The following is a 13,759-nucleotide window of genomic DNA, read 5'->3' on the forward strand; positions in this document are numbered from 1 at the left end:
TTACAAGCGATCTTTAATAAAAGGTACGACGTCTGTCATGATATCCTTTTTCCAAAATAAAGATAAGAAAATTCTTAAAATTTTAAACGGTTGTGTCAGTCACATAACCGGCGTCTTAAAGAATTTTTTTTGAATGTCACCCAATATAATATCTTGTTCATATAAAGATGCATAGGCTAGTAGATTAGGTGTAACTTTTGATACTACAAAGTTGAACACGTTTGGGAACTATCGAGGCTGTCCTGTTTGGGATGAAACATGTGGTATTCTACATTCATCCTTCAGAGAAGTAACAATCTTTACAATAAATAAAGCATGACCGTACACATTTGTAAATTCGCTTTATTGGGCCCTTCCACGTCCGTTGTTACCATGAGGATCGCGTAGGGGCTAGGCTATGGATTTTGGCTTTACCTTGGCATCTCAGTTAGATTTACATGAGAATAAATCCATGTAAAATCAGGATGAGTGTGTCAAAACTAAGATATTCGATTCATTTTTTTATCCATCTTCGATTCCATAGAACCTTGGTTAATTTGTAAAAGACGAGCTTGAACTTACATGTATTACCGGTTCTTGGGCCCCCCATTCACATCGTGCTAGGGTAGAGGTGACAGTTTGCCCAATACGCTGCGGTGTGAGAACAGTTCTGCGGCCTTAAATTGAATACATATTTTTCCGTGATTAACCTATAGTTTGCCTGCGTTTCACACCGCTTTATTTAGCTAAATGAGACAATAAATGCATGTGAATATGATGTGACATGACCGATGCCACGCAATTTGAATTGCTTGGGTAGTTGCTCCAAGTTGCTAAAGTTGATGAATGTGATTTGCTTGGCTTGATGTTGATCAGTTGGATTGTGCTGACATTGTAATGGGGAGTATATAAAAATTTGCAATCCTTAGTCACATTGACCACTTATCAAGCTACATGTCTCGATTTACTAGGGTGGATCGAAGTGGTATATCTTTTTTTGTTAAAATCCCACATAAAGTTATTTGACATCACCTACCTAAGAGCATGCATCAATTGAGATGCCCACTTTCATGAGTTTTTTCCGCAGAATATTCGTTAATTTGATTGGGGAAAGATGATTTTACGTGCATTTAACTACTCAATGCAAGATGGTTTGATACCCTTTGAAAAGTGAGGCAGGCAATGCGAATATGAGATTAAAAGAAGAGTTAACGTATATTTTTCTCCATCTCTAATTGAAAAGTGGTTCTGATTGGTGGGATTATTTTCAACTATAATTGAAAATTAGTAATATTTATGTTTTTATTTCGCCAATCAAATATATGGTTGGAGGACAATTTTTATGGTATCCACAAAAGAACAATTGAACTTATTCATTTGACTTTCTAGTATAATATCGGAGCACCAAGTTCTCCCACCAAAAGAAAATTATTAAGTTGAAAATAATTGAAAAGAAAAATTTGAACTTATTCTTTTGACTTTCTAATTGGTGGGATTACGTTCAACTGATCAAGGGATTATTAAAATCTAAATGGAAGGGAGGAAAAACAAGAAAATTTTCAATGTTCCTCCCCTCTTCTTCACAAAAATTTCGAAATCTACTCCATTTTCCACGTTCATCCCTAGTTTTCCTCTATTTCCTCGACTTCGCGAATCGTATAGGATTTTTAATTGATTTTTTCGTACAACCTCCGATTTCAGGAATTCCAAGTTATAGATTGCCGAAAATCACCAAAATATTGCTAGACGGATGCTAAAAGAATTGACATCACAATCTATATTAGCAAAGATTAATGAAGAACCTACTATCAAACAATTCCACAGCTAGAACCACATCATTAGTAACTGGCAAAATATTAATGAATTTGCTGAAATTTCATTTCTTTAATCCTATTGAAAACATTAATTGAATTTTTTACCTTTAGGGTTTGGCCCCAGATGGATCAAAAGAGGCGCATGTGATGCCCCCACCGAAGGAGCAGAGAGAAGCAACAAAAATCAAAATGGGGCACTGCGTTGCTTTGCCCCATGGCCATGGGGGCTCATGGATGGACCTTCAAGTACAAATGGAAAAGCTGTTTCAGTTTGCCATTTCTCCCCAAGGTCAGCCCTGTCTCCCACATGATTGATGAACCTCTTTTGTTTGTTGCGCGTGATAGGCTCGCTGGTCCTCGATTTTATGTTCCATGGAACGTCGAGAAGAGAGTGTAAATCAGTGGGTCATATTTAGCGATTAATAAGAATTCATCTCGTCATTTAGCATGTTAATTTGCTGCCAATCGATGATAATTTAACTAGAATTACTCTCATGAGAAATTAGTATTCGAAACTTTAGCATTCTGGAAAAGCGACTATGTCTAATTTGTTGTAGTTTCATCGACGAGTACAGAAGAATAGAAGTCATTCAAATCCAAATCACCCTCTCTCTCTCTCTATCGCTCTCTCTATTAGTTTATTCACTGATTCTTCTTTTCTTAACTTTACTATATATGAACTCCGTACTACATTTTACCCTTCCATATATAGAAGAGCCAATTACTAGCGAACAACAGTACTCTCTTTAATCTTATTCCCACCCATCTTCAATAATTTCATAATCCATCCGCAGAGATTAAGCCCTTCAATCTCCTTCTTCGTATCCTCCCATGGAAGCACCGCATGCTAAAGATCCACCATGTCCATCCGAGTCCTCCACCGTCGTATCGGTGCCTGAGCCTCCTCCGTGCCCGCACACTCCCCTCCAAAACTCCAAAGAAAACAAGCAAGAGCTCATCTATGTTGAAGAAGAAGAGGAGGAAGAAGAAGAAGAGAGGACATATCAAGATCAAGGTCAACCATCAACTAAACCTACTAGGCCACTTGACCTAAACCTTTCGTGCGGCGACTCCGATCGCGGGTTCTGCCCAGAACCGAACCTCATCCACTTCTTGGACATGGGCCGGCCTGAGACATCGCCGGAGGAAGCTGCTGAAGCTCCTTCTGAAGCGGAGCCTAAGGTCTTCTCGTGCAACTACTGCCAGAGAAAGTTCTACAGCTCACAAGCACTCGGAGGACACCAAAACGCGCACAAGAGAGAGCGCACTCTCGCGAAAAGAGGACAAAGGCTAGGTGCGACGGGCTTACATGTCCTGGGAAACCCTTTTTACATGGACCAGCACCATCACCACCACCATTACTCGAGCATGTCTTCTCTTCCTCTTCACGGAGGCAGCGCCTATAGCAACCGATCTCTTGGAATTCAGGCGCATTCCATCATCCACAAGCCTTCTCATGCACCTTCCTTTAGTGCCAGTCCTATTGGGAATGGTGTGTATGGGCACCATGTTTGGAATAGGCCTCCAATATTGGGTCAACAGCCAGCAGTGGGAAGGTTGCTGTCCATGGAGAGTAGTCATGACCAAGCAAATGCAACAGGAGGATCATCATCTTATTCTTCTCCAAGAGTTAGTGTTGGTAGATTCGATAGTATCACGCCTTCGATGGGTATTTTGGGAAACGAAATCGGTAGCAGCAGTTGCTGGGGGGCGACAACTGGTGCCCGGTTGAAAGCTAATCAGGAGGAGCTGCAGACGCTTGACTTATCACTCAAGCTCTGGAATTAGATATCATTTCTAGCATCATGTTTGTTTTTGGAATTCTCTTCTTGTAGAAAATTTTCTTGCTTTTTATCTTTTTCGCTTTCTGGGGAAATTTTAGCTTATATGTTATGCTCGTGAGATTTATGTATATCTCTAAAGTTAGGAGCTTTCGACGCATTGATGTCTTTCCGATTCTAATTGGAATGTATCTGACCAAGTTGGATTTTGAAGGCTGCATTTGTAAAACATGAGAGATTTTTAGAATGAGTTGAAGATTGCCCTGATGAAAGCTAGCTAGCTGCAGACTTTGTCGCTTCTTGCTAGCAATTCGTGAAGACTTTCTTGGCTTCTGATTCAGATTGCCCAGGAAGAAAGTCTATTCTTCAACCGCTTTGTACTTTTAACATCGTTCTCGAGTGCTCCGGTAATATGGAATTGTTATGATGATCGGTGTCAGTTTTTTCAGAAACTTTCTAGCATGGATCAAATTAATGCACCCTATATTCATCTGAACCGTCAAATTGGACTGGTCACAAGTTCAACTTTGATGAGAGCGGCCACCGGTTTCAGTAGTGCAAACCAGCTCAGAGGTTTTTGCATCTAATCCATACAAATAACATCTCAGTGTTTTGACTTGTGCTGAGAAGATAGAGATTTCACTTTCTAGTCCATGTAGTAAAGATCTTTCACGAGCCCGACATGTCGCTACTAGGAGAGCGCAACCAGTGTCTTTCCAAGGTGAAGTGCCACCACGATTGTGGTCTCCACAGTACCGAGGGTTCATGGCTTTAACAGCGCAATTGTCTCTGAATTAGAAAGAGGTCTCTTATGTAGTCTCTGAATTAGGTTTAACCTAATTGTTTCACGTGAATCACATAGATTTAACAATCGTTGTCAATTGTCATTGATAACTAGTTCAGGTTCACCCTACATGAGTTAGACACTTAGAACCTGAGCTGACGTCTGACGAGAGGCCTACGATCTCCAACCTTTTCCACCCTACATGAGTTAGACACTGCGTGCTACACAAAGAGATGGAAAGAAGAAAGAACAAATCCAAGAATGATGTTTTCAGTGGGGAAGGAATGAAAAGGGACTCTCATATGAGAAATCGATATAGTTTTTGTTGAATTTGCACATTTTTTTTCCGATCAAATTCTTAAACTTTTAATTTGTTCCACACGGATTATCATGTAGATCAAAAGCCTTTCTAAGCATATTTTCCGATAATTCTTTGAGTTGAATATGATTGAAAAATCACTGTCATCGAGTTCTATTGATGTAGATTCCATGAATACCAAGTTTCGGCTCCACCTTGTGCCGATGAGTGGTTCAGAAGCAATCGAAATTATACCCGAAATGGTTCCGTATCATCGCGTCGAACCATGCCAAAGATGCATCGACATTCACGGACACTATCCCAAGACCATTCACTTGCGTAAGGCCGAAGAATTCGCATCAGGAGTCGTAGTCCGAGTGACGAAATTAGCACGAGTTCATGACGCACATTACCGTCTCTTGCGTATTCAAGCGTATGAACACAATCGACCATATACTGATGGGTTTCTCTCCAAATCTTGGCCATGACCCATTATACCTCACCACCATATAAAACCATATAAATCACCTAGGATTTGAACAAGCTACCGGAAAACTTCTGTTCATTCTGAGATCAGCTCTAACAGAAACTGACCATGCAGCTCAATGATTGACAATAAAATAGGAAAGCAAGCAACCCAAGCGTCCAAAATTCATAGGATAGCACTCGGCATTTGCAAGCTGTGATCAGAATTAAATAAAAAGTTCGATAATCTCAAAAAAGATTGGCTTCCAAGAGAAGAGACCAGTGCTTTGTCCTCGACTGCACTTTTAGATGGCGACCTGCTCTATTATCTTAAGCTATTCAGGCTTTGTCTTCTTGCGCTATGCGTGTGATGCGTCGCTTTCACCGAGTGATATGTGAATCTAGGAAAGATACGGTTTTAACTTAAATCTAACGTGATGGTCAGTCCACATTGCATCACATTTTGCATTATGTCTCGAGTAAATCGTATTCTAAGAGCGAGGGCTGAGTCATTTTTCCAATCGGGTCCCCACCAAATTAGGTCTTGCGTCGGCACCCAATGAGGGAGTCGGGGTGTTTTCGCTCGTCATCGCCCATTGATTTCTCTCGCGACTTCTCCACATGCCTAATTCCGAAGGATTCGGTCAAGCGAGGTCGACCGGCGGTTGACGGGAACTTGCCCCATTGAAGTATGCATGCCGGGTCATCGGTTTTCTACCGTTGAGAGTATGGAGATACGGATCCACAAAGTAAGCAAATCATCTTCTACCGAAAGTAAAGATCGAACGTCATACGATGTTGTTGTTACTAATATGTAGAAACAGTTCATTTCAAAGCAGTGTCCGGTTCTTTACGCTCGGATCAGAAAACAGGTCAGTTGCTTGACTTGAGTGTCATTCACTTCAGTAGAACCCATCTCTTGCAATTTTTCCGAATACCGTGTGCGCATGGTAGTTACGCTATCCATATTACAAGTCGAGCAGTGAACTTGTGAAAATAGATGAGTTGCTATTCTATCACAGGAGGGTTCACCGTGTTATGCCGAAAGAAATGCTAAAACAAACACACCAAGAACATGACAAGATTGCGACTCAAAATTTACCAGCCTCTCGGAAAGGTACCGAATTCGTTTTGGACAATGCTGAAATGTGCTCACAAACTAATGCTGTAGATCACTGGTAAGTAAAGCAGAAAAGAGAAGATTACAATAACAAGCCAAAGGCAGAGCATTTCTTTGACTGACCACGCCTGCAGTCTGAAAACACTAGCTTCTGTTGAAATAGGACGAGGACATGAAGCCATGAATAATGTCTTCACAAGTTCAACTCGCAGATACCTTCATTCTTCTCTCTAACACGACTCACAGAGGTACAACGGAAACGATGAGGATTTCGACATGACAGCAGAAGCCATCCCCATAGTAGTGACCGTAAAATTAATACCACTTTGCCATACGTTCTTCAGATTGAGATTGTCATCTGCCGCCAATAGAGAAAACAAAAATTAGAGTCTCAGCCAACATTATATCAAGTTCCGTACAACTCCTTAAGAAAAAAAAGTCCTGTACAACAAATGTATGACAGAGGAATATCATCCATGTCAGTATCAAATTATATCTCGGCTTTGAAACCATCAGATGAGCTTAATACAGTTTTTGCAAAACAGATATGGAAGTAGGTGGATCCAGTAGAATTTGTCAGAGATGACTGCTCCATTAACAGGAATGTCAACTGTTCTAGTTTTTATCTTTTCTATTTATCAGCATCGTCCCTCAATGGACGGCCAAACCGTGTCATCCTTCAAATATAGCAACCATCCACGAAAACTGCAGACCCCACCAGGGGTTTCAAAGAAGCACCTATCCACACCAGGCCAGAAATAATACTTTTATGAGCAGAACATTTCAATGAAATTTGCTTCAAATGAATATATAAGAAACCCAAAATTCTGAGCTGAAGTCAAAACCAAACCAAACTAGAACAAAAAATTTGAACCTGATTTAGAAATTGACTTCATCAGCCTGGCTTGAACTTTTTCCAAGTCAATAAATTCGGTTTACTTGAAAATCTCCTAAAAAGTGTGTAATCATCCGCATGTTGTACATACATATGCATGATTGCAGAGAAGTATATACAACTATCACACAGGAAACACATTTTAGACTTACTCCTAAGTGAGCACATATATGCACATGGATGCACAACGTGCCAATACCCACTCAATGACGACATAAATATGAAACGAGTACATCTAAAAAGCTCTAAGAATGCCATCCAACATGACTCTTTAAGAAAGCAGCATAAGTCAAAACCACTATAAAGCCTTTTCATGCTAACCATAAAGACTCCAGTTTCTAAGACATGCATGCAGTCATCCACCATTTCCATATGTGCATGGTCTATAATGTTTGGCATGCACAGCATGTACTCTGCACATACCCAAATGCCCAAGAAGAAAATTGAGAATACAAATTTTTAATAAAAAAATCATTAAATTATTGATTAACGTGAAAACAAGCAAGAAGTTTGCTATGAATTTATTGATGTCATCCGAGCTCATCTCTCTAAACTTAACCAAACGTGTGTGATTTACACCGCTGGAACTAGGATCAAATTTCTAGTCAACCAGATTTAAAGCTCTACTAGACTAGCTCCAGCTCTCAAAACACAAATTAAAACTTCAACAACTCAAATATGAAAACTCGAAGTCATGCCGCTCACTACAGTTGATGGAAGGTAGGTCTTAGATTGATATCCATATCAAAACCATACAACACCCTTGGAACACTTGAAGATGGGGGGGCACAGTGGCCAAGCAGCTCCATTCTATTTAATTAATCAAAACAACGTTGAAATTACAACCATACAATGATAGACCTATATAGGTAGGAATCAGAGTTAACCATCATTCAGATGTTAGCAGGCATGTTACCTCCAAGAGAAGAGATGCAAGCTGAGGCTTTCCTTAATGGCTCACTCCTTATACTCTTTTACTTTTCAATCAATGACTTCACATTTTCCAACCACCTAAGATGCTCCACCCGTTCTTTGTTCCTCATGTATTCATGCAGGAAAGCAGACATCTTGTTGTTTACTCCCCTTCTCTCCAAGAACTCCTGAAAAGTATTTCGTATCTTTGCATTCAACTTCCTGTATGGAAAATGAATCCCAGAGGATGCAATTGGTGATGCTGATCTCCTTTAAGATATATCTCAGCTATATTTGCAAGGTGGACAGCAAAGAACTAAGAACAGCACTCTGGAACTTGGAATGAAGTTCATAAACAGAAGATGCTTATAAAGCGAAAAGATCTTGCCTACAACGATAAACCTCCAAAATAGAAGTAAAATATCTATATCAGTAAATTTCACCTCATCTGAAGTTTGGGTTAATTCAAAAAAAAAGCACCAACTTTAGGTCGAGGGACAATTCTGGCCCGAATTTTTTTTTTTTCCATAAAAAAACAGCAACTTTAGATCGATGGACAATTATGGCCCGAACTTTTTTTTGTCCCGTAAAAAAGCACCAACTTTAGGTCGAGGGACAATTCTGGCCCAAACTTTTTTTTGTCTCGTAAAAAAGCACCAACTTTCACTTAAATCCCAAATCTGGCCCTTATTGACTTAAAACCATTGATTTTCCAATTTGACTATTCCACCTTAGCAATAAATCCACGTGACTTGCTGACTGGATTTAAAGCATTATTCATTGTTTTATTCTCTAAACCACAACTTGAAGAATAACGGTGAAACTGTTCGTCTCCTTCACTTCACCGGCAAGTCAAAAATATCTCCAGATTGAATCTTTCTGGCCAAACTTCGTCGTTTTGTCGTAATCTGAAGCTGTAGACCACCACTTGTCGACAGACGCCATGGAAGAGATTCGCCAGGCTCACCACCATAACTTTTTTTCCCAAACAAGGGTAACTTCAGACAGAAAATCAATGGGGGGCCAAATTTGGGATTTAAATGAAAGTTTGTGCTTTTTTACGAAACAAAAAAAAGTTCGGGCCAGAATTATCCCTCGACCTAAAGTTGGTGCTTTTTTATGGGACAAAAAAAAGTTCGGGCCAGAATTGTCCTTCGATCTAAAGTTGATGCTTTTTTATGGAACAAAAAAAAGTTCGAGCCAGAATTGTCCCTCGACCTAAAATTTGTGCTTTTTTTTTTTAATTAACCCTCTGAAGTTTGGTACCATAACATACCTAGAATCAGGTCCCATGTAAGACCACGAATGCATCTTCTCCTGCATTTCCTTTCTAAATAGGTAAACATTCCGAATCTCCAAAGAGTCTGGCCATGCTGAGCATAGAAACTCCAGCATCCCACGACCATCCCCTTTAGATACATCAACCAGTAAGCTTATATGCAGACGCATATCTTGACGAGAGTTGTCTTCACCAGGTTTTTGAACAAGTACAGCCGCATCAAATGACGTTGCTTCAATTTTAATATCCTCTCCATCGCCAAATTTCCCCCTCAGTGTGACCCACCGTTGACCCGGTTGATCTTGAACAGTATAGGAATCGAACTTCGTAGGAGTCTATAAAATTCACCAAAGAATAGAAACAATAGAAGTTACAACATAAGTCGCAATTTTTGGAATATCATGGCAAGACAATATCGGAGTATATCCTACGTCCTTGTTTAGCAGCACTAGAATACTGGAAGTTACTATCTGCCACCACCTTCTAAACAAAGTAATTCGAATATCGTCGCTAGCAATTACCTTGTTCCCCCAATGACAAAGTCATGGCAAGACAACATGTTGGTTGATCTTTATATAGTCACTACGTCCAGATAAACCTCCAAGTAAACTCGATCGATCTGACCCATTTCAATCTCTTAATGGTACCTTTCACTTTCCTGAGAGCTAGTGTAGTTTGTCCAGAATTACTTATTCACTTTCGAAACTCAAACGAAAAACATTTTCCACTGGACATGGACAGAGTTCTTCATGTCACAGTCAACAAGCTCGGAAAGAATCAGAAACATACACCAGCATCCTCTTAGCTAAGACAGTACCAGTATTAGCATGCGTTACGAATTTCAACTTCCTAATGACAACGAATTCCAGCTGCCACAACACTGCCAATCGCCAAGCTAACTTTGCAAGAATGAACAAATTAACGGGCCTCCCTCAAACAGACAAAAGAACGAGATAATCCCACTGACCCGCGCACTCATCACTACTCATTTTCACACATGAAAAATGCCCCCTCTTTTTCCCCACTTTTCCACTCGTTCCTGCACGAAACAAACGGAAGCTCGGGCGTACGAGAAGGAAAGAACGCAACCCAGTTCACCTCAAATACAGGGTACTCCGACTCCAGCTCGATCCGGCTGTCTAGGATCCTGAGAACGTGAGCGTCGAACGGCGACTTGACGACGCTCTCGGCGGAGTACCGTCTTCCTTGAGATAGGAGCGCGAAGGCTGCGGTTTGCTCCGGCAACGGAGGTCGCTGCCGGCGGCGAAGGCTTGGGAGGGTTTCAGGGGTGAGGAGTGATCTCCGACGAGCCGGACGCGCGAGGCGCGAGCAAGAAGACGCCGCCATTTTCGCTCGAGGCTCTTCGAGCTTGACGCTGCTCGCCGCCAGCAGTCGCGAGGAGAGAGACGACTGCTGAATTATTCGGGGCGGGAGGATGAAGGGATGGGCGGGCCGACCCGGGCCCGCTACATGCCGGATCGGCCCATTGAAGTTTTTTTTAGCACGAGTTAAGGCCATGCTAGAAGCCCACTTCGGAAGCTCAAGGCCCATTTGGGAGATGACTTTGAGCATTTTCGAAATGCTGCTTCGAGGGTAGTCATTGAATTGTTTTTTCCTTCCCAACTTTGCATTCGCTGATGTTTTTCGTATGCTCGTCTTGCCCTAGGTCCACCATCCATCATCACTCTTCGACGCTATGGCTCCGGATCTAGGTCGTCGGCCTTAAATCGACGCTCGGCGAGGGTTGAGTGTCGCAGAGGATCAACAATTGTGGGTCTATCTCGGGGTGAGATTTGGATGGTCGCAAGAATTGTCTCGAGGGCCGCTAAGGGTCATGCGAGACGCACCGAAGATCACCGAAGGTCATCAAGGGTCATGCAAGAGTTGCCAAGGATCGTGCAAGACTTGCCAACAGTCGCCTCTGGTTAGCTCGCCTGGTCGATGCTTGCGCGAGGCTCATCGGCGCGTGTCTTCAGTTCGTTCGAGGCTCTGCGGATATCCAGTAGCTTTGCTCTTTCCTTTTTTCTTTCATTTATTTTTTTTTTAACTTCATTACTTCATAAAAAAAATGTTCCAAAATCAATTATCCAAGTGCTATTTGTTTTGAGCAAATACACCTTGAGTCAAAGGACAATGGGAAAATGCTTTCTCCAAAACTCTCCCCAAACACATCTAGAATAACAGAATTTGTAGGTAAATCAAGGGGGTGTCGGTTTTCCTTGCTCGAGTTTTTGTAGGTCAAATTTGGGAAGCTGGCAGCTATTGGTTTAAAATCATAATTTTGCCACCCCCTCTCATCATGTCCCTGCAAAGATTATGTTTATCTTGTATTATTAAGATTTTGTTTCGCAAAAGGACCGTATTAAGTTGTGCTCGATTAATTATGTTATCGTCGCGCTACATTTATTTCTTTTAATAAATTTTTCGCCGCATTTGGCTAGTTATTATTGAATGAAATAAGTATAGCCTTCCGTGCGACGCATATGGGGCAACTGCCGAGGAGCGCAAAGATCTTGCGGTCCTGATTTGCCTTAGGAAAACGCACAACGATTGTAACTAGGGGTGAGCAAGTTGGACCGCCCAAACCGGGATCGGACCGGACCGACAGGTTTGGTCCAGTTCTCGGGACTATCGGTCCGGTTCCCGATTCTTAAAAGCGGAACCGGTTTCCGGGCGGTCCGGTTCTCGATTCCAAGGGGGAACAGGACCGGACCGGACCGACTGGACCGGACCGACTATATAATATATTTTTTTGTTATTTTTTTCTTTAAAAAAATAATAAAACGTGAACTAAACTCTAAGTGAACTTCATTATCATAAATTCATTGATAAAAATTAGTAAAATGTGAATTAAACGCTAAGTGAACTTCATTGACATAAATTCATTGACAAAAATTAGTAAAATGTGAACCAAACCTTAAGTGTTTGACCAAAAAAAAAAAAACTAAATTCTAAGTGACCGGTTCCACTGGACCGGATCGGAACCGGACTGGACCAGCGGTCCAGTCCGGTTCCCGGTCCTAGAACCAACCGGTCCGGTCCGCGGTTCCCAAAATTGGGAACCGGTTCTCTCGGTCCGGTTTCCGGTTTCACCTTGGAATCGGACCGGACCGGGAACCGATCACCTCTAATTGATCCGCGAGGTCGTGGACAGGTTCAATTACGTGGCGATGGATACCGAGTTCCCCGGAGTTGTTTCTCACCCGGTGGGGAATTTCAAGAACATCAGCGATTACAACTACCTGACTTTGAAGAATAACGTGGATATGCTGAAGTTGATCCAATTGGGTCTCACGTTCTCGGACGAGAACGGGGAGCCTGCCCACTTGCGGCACGGACAAGTACTGCATTTGGCAGTTCAATTTCCGCGAGTTCAACGTGACCGAGGACAAGTTCGCTTGCTATTCGATCGAGTTGCTGCGCCGGCGCGGTATTGATTTCAAGAAGAACAATGAGAAGGGGGGTTGAGGTGAGACGCTTCGGTGAGCTCCTGATGTCCTCTGGGGTTGTTCTGAATGATGATGTTAAATGCGTGACCTTTCATAGCGGGTACGATTTCGGTTACCTGCTTAAGTTGTTGACTGGCCGGAGCTTGCCCGGTACGCGAGCGGGGTTCTTCGAATTGATAAAGATGTTTTTCCCCATGGTGTACGACATCAAGCATTTGATGAAGCTCCACAAGAGTCTTCACGGCGACCTGAATAGGCTTGCCGAATTGCTGGAGGTCGAGAGGTTTGGCGCATGCCATCAAGCCGGGTCTGACAGCTTGCTCGCAGCTTGTGCTTTCCGGAAGTTGAGGGATGTCTTCTTCAATGGCTCCACTGAAAAGCATGCCGGTGTATTGTTCGGCCTTGGTTTCAAGGATGGACAGGGTACTGATTAAATGAAGGTAGCTTGGGAAAGTTTTGGCTCGAACATCTGTAGACTACTTGCGTGTGAGAGTTCTAGTTCTCTTTGTAAAAACCTGCGCGAATCGTTCTGTTAGTATGAATCATTAATGAAGAACGTGTTAAGTTAATCATTTCTGGCTGTTGAGCTTCCATTTAAATTCATTGGGTCGATTATTCTGGTATCCTTTATTTTGATTTCCATACATAATGATTTGATGGCAAGTTATTAATTAGGTGTGCTGAATAGCGCATTCTAGTTACTACGATCAAATGAGGAAAGTACGGTTATGCGCTTTAAACCCGATATTTTCATTGTTTGCGGAGCTTCACAGCGTTGCAGTTGTGTAGATTCGCTTTTGCAAACTTTGGAGCATTTAGTGGGCATCATTGCAAGCATCTTTGATTAGTGGCTAATTAGAGTCTACTTTGCATCATATTAGTTTCACTTCAATTGTATTTGCTCAGTTGATTATGTAAGGGAGTTGTGGCGAATCAGATGCTTTTTGTTTTGCTCCGTAATTGTTTATTTTTGTGCACCGTTG

The 13,759-nt window shown here is 41.9% G+C and overlaps 2 protein-coding genes and 1 pseudogene across 5 annotated transcripts; 2 read left to right on the forward strand and 1 right to left on the reverse strand.

Annotated features, from left to right (window-relative positions):
• The first annotated feature begins 2,382 nt into the window (after window positions 1–2,382).
• LOC115684364 (zinc finger protein 3-like) lies at window positions 2,383–3,824 on the forward strand. Its single transcript, XM_030609096.2, has one exon. It carries the CDS (start codon window positions 2,625–2,627, stop codon window positions 3,579–3,581), a length of 957 nt encoding a protein of 318 aa, XP_030464956.1. The 5' UTR covers window positions 2,383–2,624; the 3' UTR covers window positions 3,582–3,824.
• A 2,373-nt stretch (window positions 3,825–6,197) lies between these two features.
• On the reverse strand, window positions 6,198–10,732 carry LOC115684366 (uncharacterized protein At2g39795, mitochondrial-like). 4 transcript variants are annotated; one of them, XM_056318911.1, is made up of 5 exons: window positions 10,426–10,732; window positions 9,325–9,662; window positions 8,062–8,270; window positions 7,116–7,219; window positions 6,198–6,599 (listed from the first exon to the last, which is right to left on the reverse strand). In XM_056318911.1, exons 1-3 carry the CDS (start codon window positions 10,672–10,674, stop codon window positions 8,111–8,113), a joined length of 747 nt encoding a protein of 248 aa, XP_056174886.1. In that variant the 5' UTR covers window positions 10,675–10,732; the 3' UTR covers window positions 6,198–6,599; window positions 7,116–7,219; window positions 8,062–8,110. The 4 variants fall into 4 exon arrangements, with proteins under 4 accessions (XP_056174886.1, XP_030464958.1, XP_056174887.1 ...); XM_030609098.2 differs by lacking the exon at window positions 7,116–7,219 and having other exon boundaries at window positions 8,053–8,270; XM_056318912.1 differs by lacking the exons at window positions 6,198–6,599; window positions 7,116–7,219 and adding an exon at window positions 6,629–6,946 and having other exon boundaries at window positions 8,053–8,270.
• Window positions 10,733–12,461: 1,729 nt separating this feature from the next.
• Window positions 12,462–13,346, forward strand: LOC115684367 (probable CCR4-associated factor 1 homolog 7; annotated as a pseudogene).
• The last annotated feature ends 413 nt before the right edge of the window (window positions 13,347–13,759 follow it).

The sequence above is a fragment of the Syzygium oleosum genome, unplaced genomic scaffold (assembly GCF_021117445.2).
Source record: "Syzygium oleosum isolate NSW1041296 unplaced genomic scaffold, Sole_v2.1 Sole_v2.16, whole genome shotgun sequence".
In the NCBI taxonomy this organism is placed as follows: Eukaryota; Viridiplantae; Streptophyta; class Magnoliopsida; order Myrtales; family Myrtaceae; genus Syzygium; species Syzygium oleosum.